General features: G+C 36.8%; 3 protein-coding genes across 3 annotated transcripts; all 3 read right to left on the bottom strand.

Annotated features, from left to right (window-relative positions):
* Positions 1 to 244: 244 nt before the first annotated feature.
* On the bottom strand, positions 245 to 7,266 carry LOC112056962 (astacin-like). The gene is made up of 6 exons (XM_052881180.1): positions 7,044 to 7,266; positions 5,784 to 6,014; positions 3,645 to 3,751; positions 2,364 to 2,562; positions 1,549 to 1,685; positions 245 to 606 (listed from the first exon to the last, which is right to left on the bottom strand). Exons 1-6 carry the CDS (start codon positions 7,183 to 7,185, stop codon positions 409 to 411), a joined length of 1,014 nt encoding a protein of 337 aa, XP_052737140.1. The 5' UTR covers positions 7,186 to 7,266; the 3' UTR covers positions 245 to 408.
* A 3,576-nt stretch (positions 7,267 to 10,842) lies between these two features.
* Positions 10,843 to 13,760, bottom strand: LOC112053398 (zinc metalloproteinase nas-4-like). The gene is made up of 3 exons (XM_052891601.1): positions 13,655 to 13,760; positions 12,688 to 12,824; positions 10,843 to 11,046 (listed from the first exon to the last, which is right to left on the bottom strand). The coding sequence occupies exons 1-3, from the start codon at positions 13,758 to 13,760 to the stop codon at positions 10,843 to 10,845; spliced, it is 447 nt and encodes a 148-aa protein (XP_052747561.1).
* Positions 13,761 to 14,420: 660 nt separating this feature from the next.
* LOC112053397 (uncharacterized) lies at positions 14,421 to 16,479 on the bottom strand. Its single transcript, XM_024092797.2, has 2 exons — positions 16,362 to 16,479; positions 14,421 to 15,690 (listed from the first exon to the last, which is right to left on the bottom strand). Exons 1-2 carry the CDS (start codon positions 16,477 to 16,479, stop codon positions 15,443 to 15,445), a joined length of 366 nt encoding a protein of 121 aa, XP_023948565.2. The 3' UTR covers positions 14,421 to 15,442.
* Between the last annotated feature and the right edge of the window lie 1,497 nt (positions 16,480 to 17,976).

Here is a 17,976-nt window from a genome sequence, read left to right as displayed (position 1 = left end):
ATAATTTCGGAAACAAAATAATCGAATTCCGAGTGAACTTAAATGAAACTCTCAGACCAATTACCTACGTGTATAATAGACGAATTGATACTTAGAATAACATTCTCAAAATAGTATTCCACTGCATATAATAATTATTATGGTCCGTAATAAAATACCTATTAAAAATTAACATACATCAGTCATAAAGTAACAGGTATGTGACTACAATATCTTATACTTGTGTATGTAATATTCCCCTATAATAAATTTCATTAGAATTTGAACTTAGTTCTATGGGATGTCAAAAATAAAATGTTACTATCAACGATGTTGTCATGGAAATGTGCGATGTCACATCGCTGCAACTACAGAATGCAGGGACTGGTATTGGTACTAGGTACTGGTTCGTTTATATCAATTATCACGTTATACATTGGTTTCATCGGTAGCATCTTCAGTTGGTAGGGGTACGTCGTATATCAATGGTCGTGTACGCTCCACCTCTTCCTTCAACTCCTGGATATCCCTCTCATTCCACGCTCCAGGGCAGTTGTAGTGTCTGCGAAGCCTCAGCCAGTCCCAGTGGGTGACGTAATGATCGTTGCCCATAACTCCTTGGAAACTCTGAAATATAAAACGTAAACTATCTTATCGGACTACCCTCTGTTTGTGTTATAGGAGACAGTGTTTTCTCTGTAACTATGGTATGGTCCTTGAAAAAGCTACTAATTTGTTTGTCTTTGTAATGCAGGAAATTTGCTACAATCCGCGGTTAATTTGTTTTGTAGGTAATTATGCAATTTAATAGCTGAATTATTTCCTGTTAATTTCAACATCAAATGATCCTTTTGAGTAGTTAAAAGAGAGTACTTAAAAGGTCGAAATGTTGTCTTATTATCGCCCTTCAGTCAAAAAAAACTTGCTTCTTAAACAAACCTACCAGATTTACTTGTTAATTACTTCCAGGATGTTTTACGATAATGGGGATGATGACTAGGTTTGAATATATTGATTTTTATGATATAGTCGGGTAAATAAGGTCAATGTTAACTAATTTATACATAAAAAGCAAAGATTGTCTGGATATTTGCAAAATAAATGAGATTATAAAATTTCAAAAACTATTAAAAATATTTTATCGTAATTAGATGAAAATTCATACAGTTTTAGCTTCCTTACATTAAATGTGACATTTTTTAATAAATGAACTATAAGCATAAACGCACAAATAACAAAGATATTAGTAATTTTGTTTGAACGCGCATACAAATCTAACGATCATTACATTGCCTATGACGTCATTATTTCGAGCCATTTTGTATGGAGCGTTTTTCAGGGATCCGCGGCAGCGCCGCAAATCTGACTCTTTAAATCCCTGTAGCTCCGAAAGTTATGATCGCAGATACCCTGTTCCTTTTACAAAATTGCTTTACTATTGGTATACTCTTAATTTATATACAATTTAAAAAACTGTCATCATCCCTATTATTTTATATAATATTATTATAATCATCATAATCATAATCAAGTTTCCCTAAACACAAGTGTCAAACTTTATCATCTTACCCTTGTAGCCGTAATAGTAGGTCGTCCATTAGTGCTAAACGCGTGGCTGCTGTAATGCATGCAGCTTCCGTATTCATACGGAAGACTTAGAAGACTAACGCGGTTCTGTGCCATGCGCTGGAAGTTATGTTCCGTGCCTGTAAGCAATTAAGGTAACATAAATATTTAATAATCTCTCTGACACCAGTTAGGGTCTTGCTTTTTCACCGACATTACGTTGTTATGATTTTCAGCTCTAGTCAATTTACAATTTACAGCTCAAACTCGATGAGGTTATATCGATTTATGACAGAGTTAGTTATCATCAGACTTTGGTCACTATCTAAAGGCAAAGTACTCTTAATGACGAATCCAACAAGCCCAAACTCTATAGGATTATGTCGTGATATAACGTATTTCCTATAATCACCTTCCAGCTACATCATCAGACCCTGCATTGTATCTAAAGTACAAAGTTCTACTCAACATGAAGCAAATGACTTCTTTAAACTCCATCATTAAACCAGCTCCATGTTACCATAATATTACATTGTCATGCAATATACTTAGACGTGCAATGTTTGCAATCATCTTTAAACTTGGACTGTTGAGGGTCTGAAATATTCTAACGGCACAAGTTGTGGGTTTGGACCCATAGATTTGGAAGGGAGGTGTAATGTATGCTAGGTTAACATTTGTAGGAAGTCACATAAATGATGTCATCTTGCTGTGTGTAATTAAATGGCGTATCGTAAACCGTGTTGTAACTATCATTTCTCTCTCAATATATCTCAGAAACCTTAAAAAAAAAATTCAATGATAATTTTATGACCCACCTGATTGTATGTTAGCCCAGTTGATGCGTACGAAATCGTATCTCTCGAAGGCGGATTGCATGTGGAAGAACCCTAGGTTGTGTAGCAATTCGTGGATGATGATGGCGTGCCACAGACAACCTCGAGGAGCCAAGTTCAGAGTGTGAGTGCCGCGATTGCTTGAAAACCCAACGTGCGCGTAACAACCAGTTGCTCTGCCCTGGTAATAAATAAAATAATAAACAATAATGGGGATGATGACTAGGTTTGAATATATTGATTTTTATGATACATTTGGGTAAATAAGGTCAATGTTAACTAATTTATACATAAAAAGCAAAGATTGTCTGGATATTTGCAAAATAAATGAGATTATAAAATTTCAAAATCTATTAAAAATATTTTATCGTAATTAGATAAAAATTAATACAGTTTTAGCTTCCTTACATTAAATGTGACATTTTTTAATAAATGAACTATAATCATAAACGCACAAATAACAAAGATATTAGTAATTTTGTTTGAACGCGCATACAAATCTAACGATCATTACATTGCCTATGACGTCATTAGTCCGAGCCATTTTGTATTGGGCGTTTTTCAGAGATCCGCGGCAGCGCCGCAAATCTGACCCTTTAAATCCCTGTAGCTCCGAAACTAATGATCGCAGATACCCTGTTCCTTTTACAAAATTGCTTTACTATTAGCATACTCTTAATTTATATACAATTTAAAAAACTGTCATCATCCCTATTATATTGGTGTTGTCATCTATGATCTATCGATCATACGTTGGAGCCATCTGGGTAAATCGCCCGGCTAATTATATCCTGATGCCGTTCATTAAACGACGTTTATTGTTCTTTTTTCAGATGTTATAATTTGTGAACCGGTCATCATAATCAGACATTAAAAATCCGGCCAGGTGTGTGTCGGGCGTGTATTAATCCCTTATGTAATACACACCCCCTTTGTTTCTACACAACCTCGTACCAGAACACTAAATCGCTTGGCTGTAGTCAGAACAGCCAGACCTGGACCGATTAAAAAAATCGGTCTAACCGGGGATCGAACCTAGGTCCGTCTTGTAAATTCACTGTGCCACGGAGGCCGTCAAACTCATATTAATTTAAGGTTTCCTTAACATCAAGACTTTATTTTATCCAAATCCTTGGCAGTGGCACGCAATAGATAGGTATATAGCTAATAAAGACTTGAACTTCTGTACTAAATATCATATTATCAGTAAGTTCTTTATATGCTAAAATTTAAATATGAGGAAGTTACTTTATGCGTACTTACGGTAATCAGTACGAAGTTGCGTTCGTTCGTACGCCGACGGAATCTGACGCACGAGAAATGCTCCACCCAGCGCATTCCATTTAAAATTCGGTCCCTCTCAGCATTAGCTAAACAAAAAAATTTTTTTTTTTTTATTTAAAGAATATTTGCCATATCCTATCTTACTATCTTACTTATATTATAAAAGCGAAAGTTTGTATGTATGTTTGGATGTTTGTTAATCTATAACGCCGCTACTTCTGAAGCGATTTTTTTGAAATTTGGAATGGAAATAGATTTTACTCTGAATTAACACATAGGCTACTTTTTATCCCGAAAAAATCCATGGTTTCCCGAGATATGCGAAAATCAGTTTTTGATGATATGAATTGTTACTCTTAAATGTTTGTTACTCTTTTACTCCTTAGCTACTGAACCGAATTAGCTGAAATTTGGTGTTAAGATATATTATAGCCTGGATTAACACATAGACTACTTTTTATCCCGGAAAAAACCATGGTTTCCGAGGGATTTGTGAAAAACTAAGTTCCACGTGGACGAAGTCGCGGGCGTCTGCTAGTTTTTCATAACATGACCAATATCCCCATTTCCCTCCAACTAGTCGGGAAAGACTGTACTAGGAGTAGGTACGACAATAGACCAACGGGGCGGGGATCATTTGTTGGAGACTAATGCAGCAACTGCTGGTTAGACTATGTAGTTTCGAATCACAAGGTAGTGGGTTCGAATCTGGGTCGGGTCAATACCTACTCAAAAAAGTCATAGTCGAACCCAGTTCCTTGGAATCCGAAGCCACATAGGCTAGCAACGAATGAGTTAAATATTTAATTGAAATTTCAAGAGCCGTGATAGCCCAGTGGTTCGAATCCGCTCCTTTACAAGTTAGCCCTTGACTACTATCTCACCTGATGGTAAGTGATGATGCAGTCTAAGATGAAAGCGGGCTAACTTGTTAGGAGGAGGATGAAAATCCACACCCCTTTTCGGTTTCTACTCGACATCGTACCGGAACGCTAAATCGCTTGGAGGTACTTCTTTGTCGGTAGGGTGGTAACTAGCCAAGGCCGAAGCCTCCCACCATCCAAAAAACATTTCAGTTGTGTGCATTTTATGAAATTAAATATCACGTGTCTCGAACGGTGAAGGAAAAACATCGTGAGGAAACCTGTTGGTATACAGGTTTCCTCACGATGTTTTTCCTTCACACACGCAGAGAATTTTCTTAATTCTCTGCGTGTGTGAAGTCTGTCAATCCGCATTGGGCCAGCGTGGTGGACTTGGCCTAACCCCTCTCATTCTGAGAGGAAACTCGAGCTCAGCAGTGAGCCGAATCTCCTTTCATTCGTTACATAATTTCAGAAATAAATATAAAATTAATATTTGGCGACCACGGACAAAAACCTATGGAAATAAAAACATATTATGCGAGGGTGCTCAGTTATATAACAATCTGCCAAACAAAGGAGTTAACCAACAAAAAAGCTTTTAAGAAATGGATTAAATCCTATATCCACACAAACTTGGACAAAATATTGAAAAAACTATGCAATTCAAACTTTGTTATGATAATGTATGCTGTCTGCATGACGATATGTTAACTCTAAGTTAAGTGAATGGCGACCCCGCACTAGTAAGCGCAGTGTTGGCCGACCCCCCACCAGGTGGACTGACGACATCAAGCGAGTCGCAGGGATTCGCTGGATACAGGTGGCTCAGTATCGTAATGTTTGGAAGTCCCTACAAAAGGCCTATGTCCTGCAGTGGACGTCCATCGGCTGATATGATGATGATGATGATGAAGTTAAGTGAACAGTACGTTCTTTTTTGAAGAAATAAACAATACTAAACCGATAATTTCCACATCCATCATCCACATCACATCCACGGCCGTGGGTTCGAATCTCACAACTGGAAAATATTTGTGTGATGAGCATGGGTTTTTTCCAGTGTCTGTGAGTATTTATACATTATATAAGTATTTATATGTAGTATATAAATGTATATGAATATTATAATATCAACTATCTTAGTACCCATAACACAAGCTACACTGTATGCTTACTTTGGGGCTAGGTAGTGATGTGTATTGTTTAAGTATATTTATTAAAAAAAAAAGAAGGTATAACAATTATTATTTACTGAAATGGTTCGCTGCGAAGTCGTAGATCATGACGTTTCCGGGCCATCTTGTGTTGGCAACCGTAAATGCAGCTCTGCTGCCGGTACTCTGTTCGACCCCGGCATAATCTGACACCAGGGCCTCAACCTGGTCGTCATCGAGGATAATGTCACCTTCGAACTTGCCGCTGTTCTCCCAATTATAGGCTTTGGGGTTCGCTAGAATACGGGAATCTAACAGGACTCCATCATCTGCAAATTAAAATATTATAACGATATTTGTTCCATTTTTTTTTGTTATTTTAAAAGCTTTTATTGAACTTGCAATGTATGTAGGATGTTACGGTGGATTCTTTGGGGTCAATTTTGAAGTAGATATCTTCAACCGATTGAGCTGAAATTTTGCATACACGTTAAGATTGGATGACAATGCACGATATATTATATGACGTTATTCTAAATACAATATGGCAGACCACCCAAGATGACGGAATTGTTATTTTTAATGTACTTCTACAATATGGGTATCAAATGAAAGGGCTTATCTATATCTATACTAATATTATATAAAGGTAATTTGTAAGTTTGTAACAATTCTTGGTAAGGGGCATTCTTCGGAACTACTAACCCGATTTTTAAACTCTTTCACTAGTAGAATACTACGTTATCAGGAAGTGTTATAAGTTTTATTTTATAATTCTACCATATATGACTAGTGAGTTATCACGGGTCTTCTCTAGATTGTCAGAAAAAGTCAAACTTCTATTTTTTTTTTTTGAAAGACCATAATTCCAGATTGGTCCTATTTAATTTTCATGATAATCAGTTCAGTAGTTTTGTGTTAAAATGAAAATAACGAATTTTACCGTACTGTGGCGCTTTCGTTCACTATGCTTTCCACTAAAAACGGAAAATAAAATCTTTTTAACAAAAAAATTTACCCGACTTCAAAATCATAAAAATAAACTAAAAAGCGAAAAATAACATCGTATGGGCTACCTTCTGAACACTTCGAAGGCGGTGCCAACACAGTGATGAACGGAATAGCTTCCTAGGGCCTCAAAATATTATCAACATATCGATACAACTCGATTTTTAAAAATGGGTGAATTTAATATCTTTTATTAGTACCTAATACTAGCGGGAAGTTAAAAATTAAAAAAAAAATTTATGCGGGAAAAAGACTAGGAGAGATCCAAATAATTCTTTTATCGATATTCAGTTTGTTTAACTTGTTTAAAAGATTTTTAAGTGAAATAGGAACATAAAAAGTCAACTTACCAATCCTACTCTTTTCCAACGCTTCACGGAAAGCTTCGATCTGGTCCCTACTCTTAGACACAGGGGGACTGCAGACTGCGTACCCTATGAGGGAGAGCAACACTATCACCCTCATCATTTTAGGATATGCATTAAAAAACATTTGTGTTTGTTTTTATAGTCAAACCTCAGATACTAATGTAATCAAGTCGAGATAGTGTTACGACTAAGCTTTTAAAAAATTCTGATTAGATACCCTCCATCTAAGTGCATGATTTATTTTTATTGATGGGTATTGTCTCCTAAAAATGGGACTTCCCACTGCGTGACAAATCCTCATTAGTTATTTACTTTAAGACAAATCCTCATTAGCTATAAGAGATAGGCAATGTTGTTTAACCGATTGAATGCATTCTTTTGCGTTTCTGGCATTGCATCAAATGGTGTTGTTAGAAGGTAAGTAATAAGTATCAATCAATCAATTTATTTATTAGCAGATATATGAGATACATATCATTGGATTGCTCTTGAGAAGTCCTTTTCAAAGGTATACAGCTTCTATATTTGCACTTAAACGCAAAAAGGGCACATTAGATAGTCCGTATGTTATTTTTGTGTTAAACAATTTTTCACTATTTTATACTATTTTTTTATGGTTTACAGAACTTATAAAAGCTAACGATAACATGAACGAACGTAGTAGCTTCACCATAACAAAAGTTATATTAATTTTCTAAAGTCGAAACTCAGCAAAATTACCTTAAATTGCCAGCGTATTTAACTCCACTCGCGTGACTTATCCAACTTAGCGTAGGTAAAAGAGATGGTCCAAAATTGTATGGAGCTCAGCATCAGTCATTAAACCCTGGTGGAAATAAAAGAAAATATTTTTTTAAACTATTTTTGATTAGTCAAATCTACGAATTTACTTTAATTCTTTCGAAATAATATTCATTATCTCCCAAGAAATGCAACACTAATACGGGTAATAATGGCGGATTGATGGCGTTTTCAATGCAGTAGTCGTTTTGACGTTTGCTGTCAACGGTCATGTCATAGTTTATTTGAGGGCGCCATCTTGTTATAACTCAAAAACTTGGGTTTTAATTTTATTTGGGTCTTTATGTAAGGACCCCCGCTCCTTACAGTATCAGGTCATACAGACCCTGTTTTTTGTGATCTTTGAGTGTCTTAAAGGGTCGATGACGTTCAAAGTTGCTATACGACACAATCCTGTGATAAGCGTATTGGATTAGCCCTCAAGGTACGAAATGTAGAAACAGTATGGATTGCTACAGATTTAAGAGATTTATGAAAAAACCCCAGGTTGAAGTTCAGAGTATGAGTATGTCGGCGAGTGAGTTATTTGATTGGTTAGCAAAATCTACGTTAATTATTGTGATAATATTAGAAACAGGTTTTCAAGTAATTGGGTTTTAACTATGCATTGTAAATTAAACAAGACTGTAAAAGGTTTCTACCACGCCGGACGTGACAGCGCGCAACCAATAGGAAACGATCACGTGATCCAAAAGCATCGCGTCATATATGGCGGGCGACCGGTACCCTGGTCACACTGTAGCCTGCAAGCAGTGTTGCCAGAAGGTTACTTTTGTAACCTTTTAGGTGATTTTTTGACTGCATTGGTAACTTTTAGGTTACATTAATAAAAAGGTTACTTTTACTTGATATTTCGGAATTTTTAGAATTAACTGACAATTTCGTATACCTAAAACAGAGCGGTCGTTAAATTAAGAAATGCGGACAAGTGCTCAAGAACTCATCGGCTCATCGATGTTTCTGTGTCAATCTCATTATAAATGAAGACGTTACAATTGACGTTGCGAAATAAGTAAGTTGCAGTCACATTGAATTTCTTAAATTCAAGTATCAATTATTATTCACGTCAATTGTTTTTTAAATTCTTGCTCTTTAATTCTTTGACACCTATATTTATGTATCTAAGCTTTAATTGCATTTTTTTTTATCCCATGAGGAAAAGGCAAACAATCAGGGCCTTACATAATTTACGAGTAAAATCTCCTTCGGTTTATAGTAATTTAGTACATGGCTAGTATTCGTAACAGACAGATATTTAAAAAAAAAACCAAAATTACTTTAACCCCCAGAGGCTGAAATGGTGGTTTAGCCATGCTGTGGAACGCAAATAGCAAGAGTAGTTAGTGAAAAGGTTACTTTTTACCCAAAAAGGTTACTTTTTTTAATATTTCGGGTAACTTCTCACAAGACCCAACTGGCAACACTGCCTGCAAGTTGAGTAGCTCAGTTGTAATCGCGATCTCGGAATGTTTACTCGTCTTCCATTTATTAAATAGTCATAGAGAAATAGTGATAGTGTATCAGAAGTTTAGTGGGTGAGTTATTCGTATAGTCTGACCATTGCATTATTAATTAATTAGCCGGGAACCAACACGAGCGGAGAATGGCGAGTATTGGTTTACCGTAAAAGACGTCTTTAACCCTACTGGAATCGGTTCGAATCCAATATCCGCTGGTGGCTGACTCCTTGCTATATGATAGTTAACCTTGGCTTACATCTGATAGTATCAGCGCTATACTTGATTAATATTGTAGTTAGAGGGTACAACTGTTTTAGTAAGTTAAACGTTCCAGTAATGAACGATACTGTTACTTTGTGTATCTGACAACCTTAACACGTAAAGCTTAGAACCTGCTCTGAGGCTAAGGCTTCTCCGTTATCAGAAGTACCGTTTAGTCTGCTCTGCCGATAAGTATTTTAAGGGTTTTAAGGAACGATCGGCATATGTCGGGGCGTAAGTGATGGAATTTTATCCTCAATAACAATAACATTTCGGCACGGTTATTGGTATGTTTTTTTTTATTTTTTTGGTTTTGTAACAAAAAGTTACAATACAATCAAAACTGTCGATAATTCATGCACGTGCCATGTGTCACGTCGATTCTCTTTCTACTAACGCCAACGCTTGTACCTTGTTGCTTTGTTGCCATTAAGAAATTTTTGTTTTTCCTTCACCGTTTGAGACACGTGATATTGAATTTCTTAAAATGCACACAATTGAAAAGTTGGAAGTGCATGACCCGGACCGGATTCGAACCCACCGGAATCGGAGGCAGAGGTCATATCCACTGTCACGGCTTTATATTTTTGTATTTATCAGACCTTAAAAAACAAAAATAACTGTGAAATAAAACAACTTTGACTTTTATATAATGTGCTTTTATTCACAATAAATCCCAGACCAATTACCTTCTCTATGACCTGCATCGCTAGAGGTTACCCATCTGTCAAAAATATATGATCATGATCGAACGTATACATACAAACTGCATCTATAGAATCGATGTTTCATTGTGTTATAATCACACGTGTTTATGGCTAAAACGATTAAGCGATTAGTACGATAAGTACAATATAAAATTCATAGCTGTGTGTATAGACACAGATAGACACAGGATAATATATTTATTGGTGTTAAATATTTTCGATGCGAGTTTACCTCGTCCCGCTCAAAAAGCTATGAGACAATTTTGTTGGTGAATTTCAGAGCGATAGAAGTGCAATAGAAGTTAATAATTGGTCTGAGTTATAGATGTAAGGTTAAACCAATCCATTTAAAGCAAAAAACCCCGTTTAAGCACCAAAAAAAAACATTTTTTTCAGTTTTAAACCATATATGTTTATGACTTCGTATTATTTTATTTTCGTAGTCGAGTTTTAAACCGTTTAAAATGGTTTAAAACTGCAGAATTTTATTTAAAACGTTTTAAATCGATCTGAGTAATAAACTTGTTGCATTCGTTATAACTTTTTGATAAATTACAAAGTGCTCTCAATCTCTTTGTCAACGGCTTCAGTTTGTGGTAGTGAAGAGTACATCAAAGGTCGTGTGCGATCCACCTCTTCCTTTAACTCCTGCATGTCCCTCTCATTCCACGCTCCAGGACAGTTGTAGTGTCGGCGCAGCCTTACCCAGTCCCAGTGGGTGACGTAGACCATGTGACCCATCGTTCCCGAGAAACTCTGTAAAAATATTTAGATTATCACCAGTGCCATATTAAGGAAACTTGATGCCCCAATAATCTTTTCCTATAAAAATCCATTTAATAATCTTTTTACAAAGAAATGGAACCGTCTTCAAAGACGCATTTCATTAGATTCAAAGATATTTTCGATTAGATTCGATTTTAACACTAAATCAATTTTCGTGAACATGTAATAGGACCAATGTGGAAGAATACTCTTTTAAACGAAAAAATAATGACCCCGCTTTTCGGTTCTGGCAGAGGTGGTAACAGCGGGGCAAGGGATGTCAAGAATCTCCAGGGGAGATCCGCTGCCAACCCCGACGACTAGACCTGGCAATATTTAACGCACGCACCTTAAGGACCGACGAAAATATAGTCAAGCTGGAAGATGTAGTGAGGAAGCGAAGGAATTTTTAAATTTGGTGAAATGGTGAAGTGAGATAACAATCATTAAAAAAAACATACGCGTCGAGTTCAGAGCCTCCTCCTTTTTTTCAAGTCGGTTAAAAAAGGACGCGCGAATTTTGTAACTTTCAAGTGCTCATTTTTTTTTCTCAGTAGTGCCTCCAAAAAAGGGATACCGTAAGCAATTACTTATATAGCTTATAGGCTTATCCAGGACTGATTATCACCATGACAACTTGGTGGGTCGGGCAAGGTTCGAGGCCAATACTCTCTGGACTTGGAGGAGTTTTATGCGTTTTACACAATTTAATACGCCCTAGGTAGACTAGCAGCCCCCCAGCGGTGTCCCTCGCGTAGTGTCCATTTCCATTAGAATACAGTGATAGAATATAGCCTATTTTATACTTGCTACTATTACAGTGCTCCATTAGTAAAAGAATTATCTAAGTAAATTGGGCCAGTTAGTTTAGTTTTAAAGTCTATTCGTAACACACGAACAAAAAATCTTATCTATGACATAATGTTTTTTTTAGTTTAGATTTACCTATAACATTAGTTTATAAAGAAAGAAAGAAAAAATGTTCATTTTTAAATTGTGCCACACACCAAAATGCCCAATAGAATTGCAGCCTTCGCGTTTAGATTTAAATTAGATATTTTTTTTTGTAATTTCATTATATTAGGCGTTAATTATTTATGCAATTTCCATAATAATTGCACAAATAATAATGTTCTTCTCAACGTCACGGTAAGGTGCACAATTACTAAGTATACCGCATCTATTTTACGTATACTGCATCTGTAGCAAGTAGTAATTTGCGAGCGTAAGTAGCTCATTTAAATAGCTTATTTTTTTCAGTGTCATCAATCATCATCATCATCACGTCAGCCGATGGACGTCTATTGCAGAACGTAGGCATTTTGTAGGAACTTCCAAATATCGTCCAACAACAACACACAAATGACATTTGCTATCGACATATCAAGTGATCAAGATCTGTCATTCTCATACATTTTTCTAGTTTTTGAAGCGTTTGCGATCGTAGAAAGAGAATCGTCGTGCTACTTGGCTACAAGGGCTGAGTCGTCTTTATCCAGCGATTCTCTGCGACTCGCTTGATGTCGTCAGTCCACCTGTTGGGAGGTTGACCAACACTACGCTTCCTAGTGCGGGGTCGCACATTTATGAGTGTAACTATGTCTATATAAGTAGGTACTCTCAATATCTTACCCTGGTAGCCACTATAGTTGGTTGCCCGTTGATACTAAATGCATGCGTACTATAGTGCATGCAGCTTTGGTACTCATAGGGAAGACCTAAGAGATTCACTTGACTGCGTTGCATGCGGTAAAAGTTGTGGGCCGACCCTGTAACGATGGAAAATTTAATTTACTCACAGAAATAATACGCTCAAAGATCGAAAATGCTCAGTGAGCGGAAAAATGGCTCACGACGCGTTGTGATCACAGTAAAACATCCACATGGCGAAAATCGTGTTGTGGCTTTAATGAAAACGCGCCATACGCGTTGTGGCAATCACAGAAAGACCGACTAGCGAAATTTGTGTTGTAGCTGACATGCTATTCGATCTTAAGGCGTTGTGGCAATGGAGAAAAGCCATGACGCGTTCTGAGCATTCATTGTTTTAACCAAATCACGACGGAAAGGTTGTAACGTGTCGGTAACAACTCGGGTACAAAGACGCATTAAACACTAGTTTTATTCATTTCTCTTCTGTTTATGGGAGTAAATTTTAATGTCAGCGCTAATTATGACGAATAGTTTGATGAGTCCGTCATTTTTAACATTGAGCTATTGAGGATTAATTTGACGGTCTGAGATAGTCAGAAATACGAATTTTAAGAAGGTTGAAATTTTGTCGGCCTTCCATGGGCAGCCAATCATGGAGATTGGACCGTAGTGGTTTTGAAAGGTTTTAGTTTCAAGGGTACAGATCCTCAATTGTCTATACATAAAGCGTGATTGTTTGATATTTTGATATATCGTGAGGAATCAAGTCTCAAGTCAGCTTATAGCTTCGTGGCAAACCTACGCTAGAGTTAGTACCTTCACATTAAATTCGTAACGTCGTAAATCCTTTCTTATAAACTACCATCCTCCCAAATTTCAACTTTCTACGTCAAGTGATTTTCGAAATAGTAATGAGTGACCTTTCGCTTTTATAGATTTAGATTACCTTGTCGAATGTTAGCCCAGTTGATGCGTACATAGTTGTATCTTTCGTAAGCGGATTGCATGTGGAAGAAGCCGAGGTTATGCAGCAGTTCGTGGATGATGATCATGTTGTGCATACATCCTGGACGAGCCAAGTTCAGAGTGTGAACGCCGCGATTGTTTGAAAACCCTACGTGTGCGTAGCATCCAGTTGGTCTTCCCTGAAAAGTAAATATATATAAAGGCATTTGAACTATAACAAGAATTTAGTCACGGCTGAAGCCTGACCTACGCCAATGAAAACATGAAATTCTAAATGGACTTATTGTGGAAGTTGAACCGACCTCTCTGTTGAGAACCAATGCAGAAACAAGAGAGAGTCTGCTGGTAAAATCGTTCATACGTTTTCTACTTCTTTGCATTATGTTTGTTTTCAATTGCTATAGAACAAAGTGCTTGTTGTGAAACACACAAATTGCTGTCCATGTTAGTGCTAAGGTGTTTATCGGTACTGATATACAGTTACATTGTACCATCAAAGTAATTGGAGATAAAGAAGAAATTTTATTATTATTTTAACTTCTGTGACTTATTTGTATTTACTAATAACCTTTGAGATTTGCTATTTGATTCGCCTAAATTTCATCGTTAAGAAGTCCACAGCCTAAATAGAAAAAAGAAGAGGGGTTAGCACACCACCCTGTGGAACACTAGCGTCATGGGAGCGGTAAAGAGAACTTACTAACTTAGTAACTTCTTTAAATATTTCATAAGCTAACAACTTACAGTAATCAATACGTAGTTGCGTTCATTGATTCGCTGACGGAATCTCACGCACGAGAAATGCTCCACCCAACGCATTCCCATTATAATAAGATCCCGTTCTCGAGCGTCTGAAGAAACAAACAATTTCAATTATTATATTGGTAACAGAGCGTGGTAAGAGGTCGCTCTTCCACTAAAATATCGATAAGCGGCTCACGACACGACCCGTCGATTACCACTTTGGTTTTTCCCGGATTTTTAGATAGGTTCCAGATTGGGTCCGCAGCGACGTCGCCGGGGGTTTTATGTGTGTGTAAGCGTCGCTTGATGAGGCCCGAAAGTTGAAGACGTAGAAAAACAAAGGGTGGAATGATTCTCTAACGGCATCTCTGACTGAAAGCGAGCCCCCGAGGTTGTGAGTTATAGAACCCACGCCCGGGTAACGTCAGATATCGGGGTTCTCGTCTCCAGCGGTGAATACGTGTGTTGTTTGTGTAAGTGTTTGGATTCTAGTAATATAGTTTGGCCTGAGTTTACCAGTCCGGGCGCTCCCGAGGCTGTGAGTGAATGTGTGTCCCCAAGACTGTGATGGACATGCCAATGCATAGCTTTAAGCAATGTGTTAAAAAACATTTACTTAGTCGAGGTTACTACAACATTGATGAGTTCCTTAAAGATAAAAGCGCTTGGAGGCCATTGGATCAGCTTCCACCTTCACACAAAAAGTAAAACTATAAGAAATTGTAATGTTATCATCAATTGTAAATTATAATACTGTATGATTTTTTAAAAAGGGCAACTGTTGAGTTTCTTGCCGGTTTCTTCTCAGCAGAACCTGCCTTCCGAACCGGTGGTAGAATCTTTAAAAATAGTCAACTGACGTGTCAAAAGTGCTTGTAAACTGAGCCTACTTGAAATAAATGGTTTTGATTTTAATTTTGAGTTATTAGAACGCACGCCCGGGTAACATCAGATATCGGGGACCTCCTCCCCGCTGGCGAATAATATGATTCTAGTAATATAGTTAAAACCTAAAACCACTTGGTCAACGTAGATAATAATAACGCTTACTAAATTCACTGGAAATATCGAAGAGCATGACATTTCCGGGCCATCTTGTGTTGGCGACGACGAAGGCTGCTCTGTTGCTGCTGTCAACCCCTGCATAATCCGACACCAGGGCTTCGATTTGATTGTCGTCGAGAAGAATATCGCCTTCGTACTTGCCGCTGTTCTCCCAAATATTGGCTTTGGGGTTCGCTAGAATGCGAGAGTCTAGCAGAACTCCATCATCTGCGAAAAATAATTTTACATGATCATATTGTATAAATGTGTATAGGAGTAATTCTCATAACTCTATGGTTATATTGTTTAACAGAAAGCTAGGTAATATTCCGTGGTGTAATTCTTAGCCAAAGCGGCATTTTTTATATTATATAGGCAAGAACTAGATCAACCGCAGATAGCAAACCGACAGATAACCTTTCGGCGATGTTCCAACGATTGCAATTTAGCACTAGTTAGCGCCTCGTTATCGATGAGCCTTCTATATCGGCAATCCACAGAATCCAAAGCAGCGAGCAACGAGCGATGTTTATGGGTTGGATGAGCCAAATGATCCAACCCATAAACATCGCTTCGAAAACTAGAAAAATTGCTTTCGACAGGTCACGTAATCGAGAGAATCGACGTGCCACTTGGCAACAGGGGCTGAGCTGAAAAACAGAGCGCTTTTTCCAAACTAACAAATAAGTTAGCGCTGTGCTATATTATAATGCTACAAGTATTTTTTTAATTCTCTACACTTATTTTGTTACGGTTTCACAACTAAACCATTAAACCGCTTTTGAAAATTCCTTCACCAATGGAAAGCTACGTTATCAGTGAGTAGCTTGGGCTATATTTTATTAACATATCGCGGGTGAAACCGCGCGATAGGTACTATTAAAATATTGTTGACTTACCGATCCTACTGTTTTCCAACGCTGCCCGAAAGTCTTCAATCTGCTTCCTGCTTTTTGATACAGGAGGGCTGCTTATAGCGAACCCAATAACGCAGAGCAGCACTACCACCCGCATCATTTTGGGATTTGCATTGCGAAATCATTGTATTTGCTTTTATAGTGAAATGAGAACCAAATAATGAGCTAGATATAAAGATACAAACGTAATCAAGTAGAGATAATGGTGCTAAGTACTTACTTAGCTTGTATAGATTTTGGATTAAGATACAAACAGTTAAGTCGTGATTTACTTTTGATAATTACTAATTAGCCGCCAGCCCTGGCTTCGTTTTTTGCTATTAAGTAGGTAAATCCCGAGTTATTTAGTCTAAATTTTACATATTTTTAACGTTTATTAATTGGTTTTAGTTAATTATAGATATCAAAATAATTATGTAGACAATATTTAAAATACTGTCTACATTACATCTAGAATGTATTTTCAATAAATAACTTCTTTGAAAGTAAGTTCGTGAATAAACATCGTCAATTTTTAACCGACTTTAAAAACTTCTTAGTTTAGTGGGTACGTTTTATGTTTTTTGGAGTCGGTTTAATTTTTTTATTATATTTTTTAATTTGTAACTATACTTACTAAATAACTTTTAATTTTTCAAGCGTTAGCGATCGTAGAAAGAAATCGACGTGTCATTTGGCTAGGGGGGTTGAACCTTTGGTGTTAGAGACTGTAGCAGATACCCGTACCATAGACATGTACCTATTATTTCAGTTTGTTATTTACTATTTTTTTTTAAATAACATACGAATATAATACAAAACTTTAATCAAAATTTAAAAAAAAACGCAGCCCTCCGGGGCATTTGAGTGCCCAAGCAACCGGTGGTCAGGGCTCCAGAGTCCTTAGTCCTTACAATACAATTGTTTTTGTTTTTCGCGCGTATCTTGTATGTATGTTTGTATGTATGTATGTATGTATGTATGTATGTAATATTCTTTATTAGGTACCTCATATCTTCCAAACCACTGAACGGATTTACGTAATTAGGATATCGTTAGATTTGTCTCAATAACCCAAGTGTTCTTAGATAGGTGAAACTAAAAAAATAATAACAAGACGACTGTGAGACGCTATAGACTCGAGGTGAAATTTTTTTTTTTTTCTAAAATGGTTATCATGTCCATGTTTAAAAAAACTACAATTAGAAGGGCGAGGCAGATGACTATACGTGCGAGCAGGTTTGTGAAGTGAAGTTATAAATAAAATAGACTAAATTAAATATATTGATTATAAAAATCGGCTAAGTGCGAGTCGGATTCGCCCACTGAGCGTTCCGTAGATTTTTTTGAATATTTGCTAAACTTCGGTTGGACGTATAAATTATCGTAGGTACTTTGTAATAAACGTAATAAATAAATCCGAAATTAACCATCTATCGTAACTAAAAAGAGTGAAATAAATAAATTAATTAAACAATTAAAAAAACCCGACTGCATAAAGTATAAAAAAACTTAAAAGAAAAAAAAACAAGCTCAGTCCAGAAGTGTAGAAAGCAATTAGAAATCAGTCGGGACCTATTAAATAATGTAGAAGAAAATCATTCTATCCAATATCTAA

The sequence above is a fragment of the Bicyclus anynana genome, chromosome 4 (assembly GCF_947172395.1).
Source record: "Bicyclus anynana chromosome 4, ilBicAnyn1.1, whole genome shotgun sequence".
In the NCBI taxonomy this organism is placed as follows: Eukaryota; Metazoa; Arthropoda; class Insecta; order Lepidoptera; family Nymphalidae; genus Bicyclus; species Bicyclus anynana.
Note: the sequence above shows the minus strand (reverse complement) of the source record. Positions and strands in the feature narration are given on the sequence as shown.

Bases quoted from the DNA above. Each gene is read 5' to 3' on its own strand.
- LOC112053397 (XM_024092797.2), bottom strand. From the start codon at position 16,479: ATGATGCGGGTGGTAGTGCTGCTCTGCGTTATTGGGTTCGCTATAAGC. The intron at 15,691-16,361 runs GTAAGTCAACAA...TATTTTTCGCAG, and splicing joins GTTGGAAAACAGTAGGATCG to ATGATGGAGTTCTGCTAGAC.
- LOC112056962 (XM_052881180.1), bottom strand. From the start codon at position 7,185: ATGTTTTTTAATGCATATCCTAAAATGATGAGGGTGATAGTGTTGCTC. The intron at 3,752-5,783 runs GTAAATAATAAT...TTTTTTGTTTAG, and splicing joins CTTCGCAGCGAACCATTTCA to CTAATGCTGAGAGGGACCGA. The intron at 2,563-3,644 runs GTAAGTACGCAT...ATTTATTACCAG, and splicing joins GCAACTTCGTACTGATTACC to GGCAGAGCAACTGGTTGTTA.
- LOC112053398 (XM_052891601.1), bottom strand. From the start codon at position 13,760: ATGATCATCATCCACGAACTGCTGCATAACCTCGGCTTCTTCCACATG. The intron at 12,825-13,654 runs GTAATCTAAATC...CCATCGTTACAG, and splicing joins CTGGGCTAACATTCGACAAG to GGTCGGCCCACAACTTTTAC. The intron at 11,047-12,687 runs GTAAGATATTGA...ATATTTTTACAG, and splicing joins CAACTATAGTGGCTACCAGG to AGTTTCTCGGGAACGATGGG.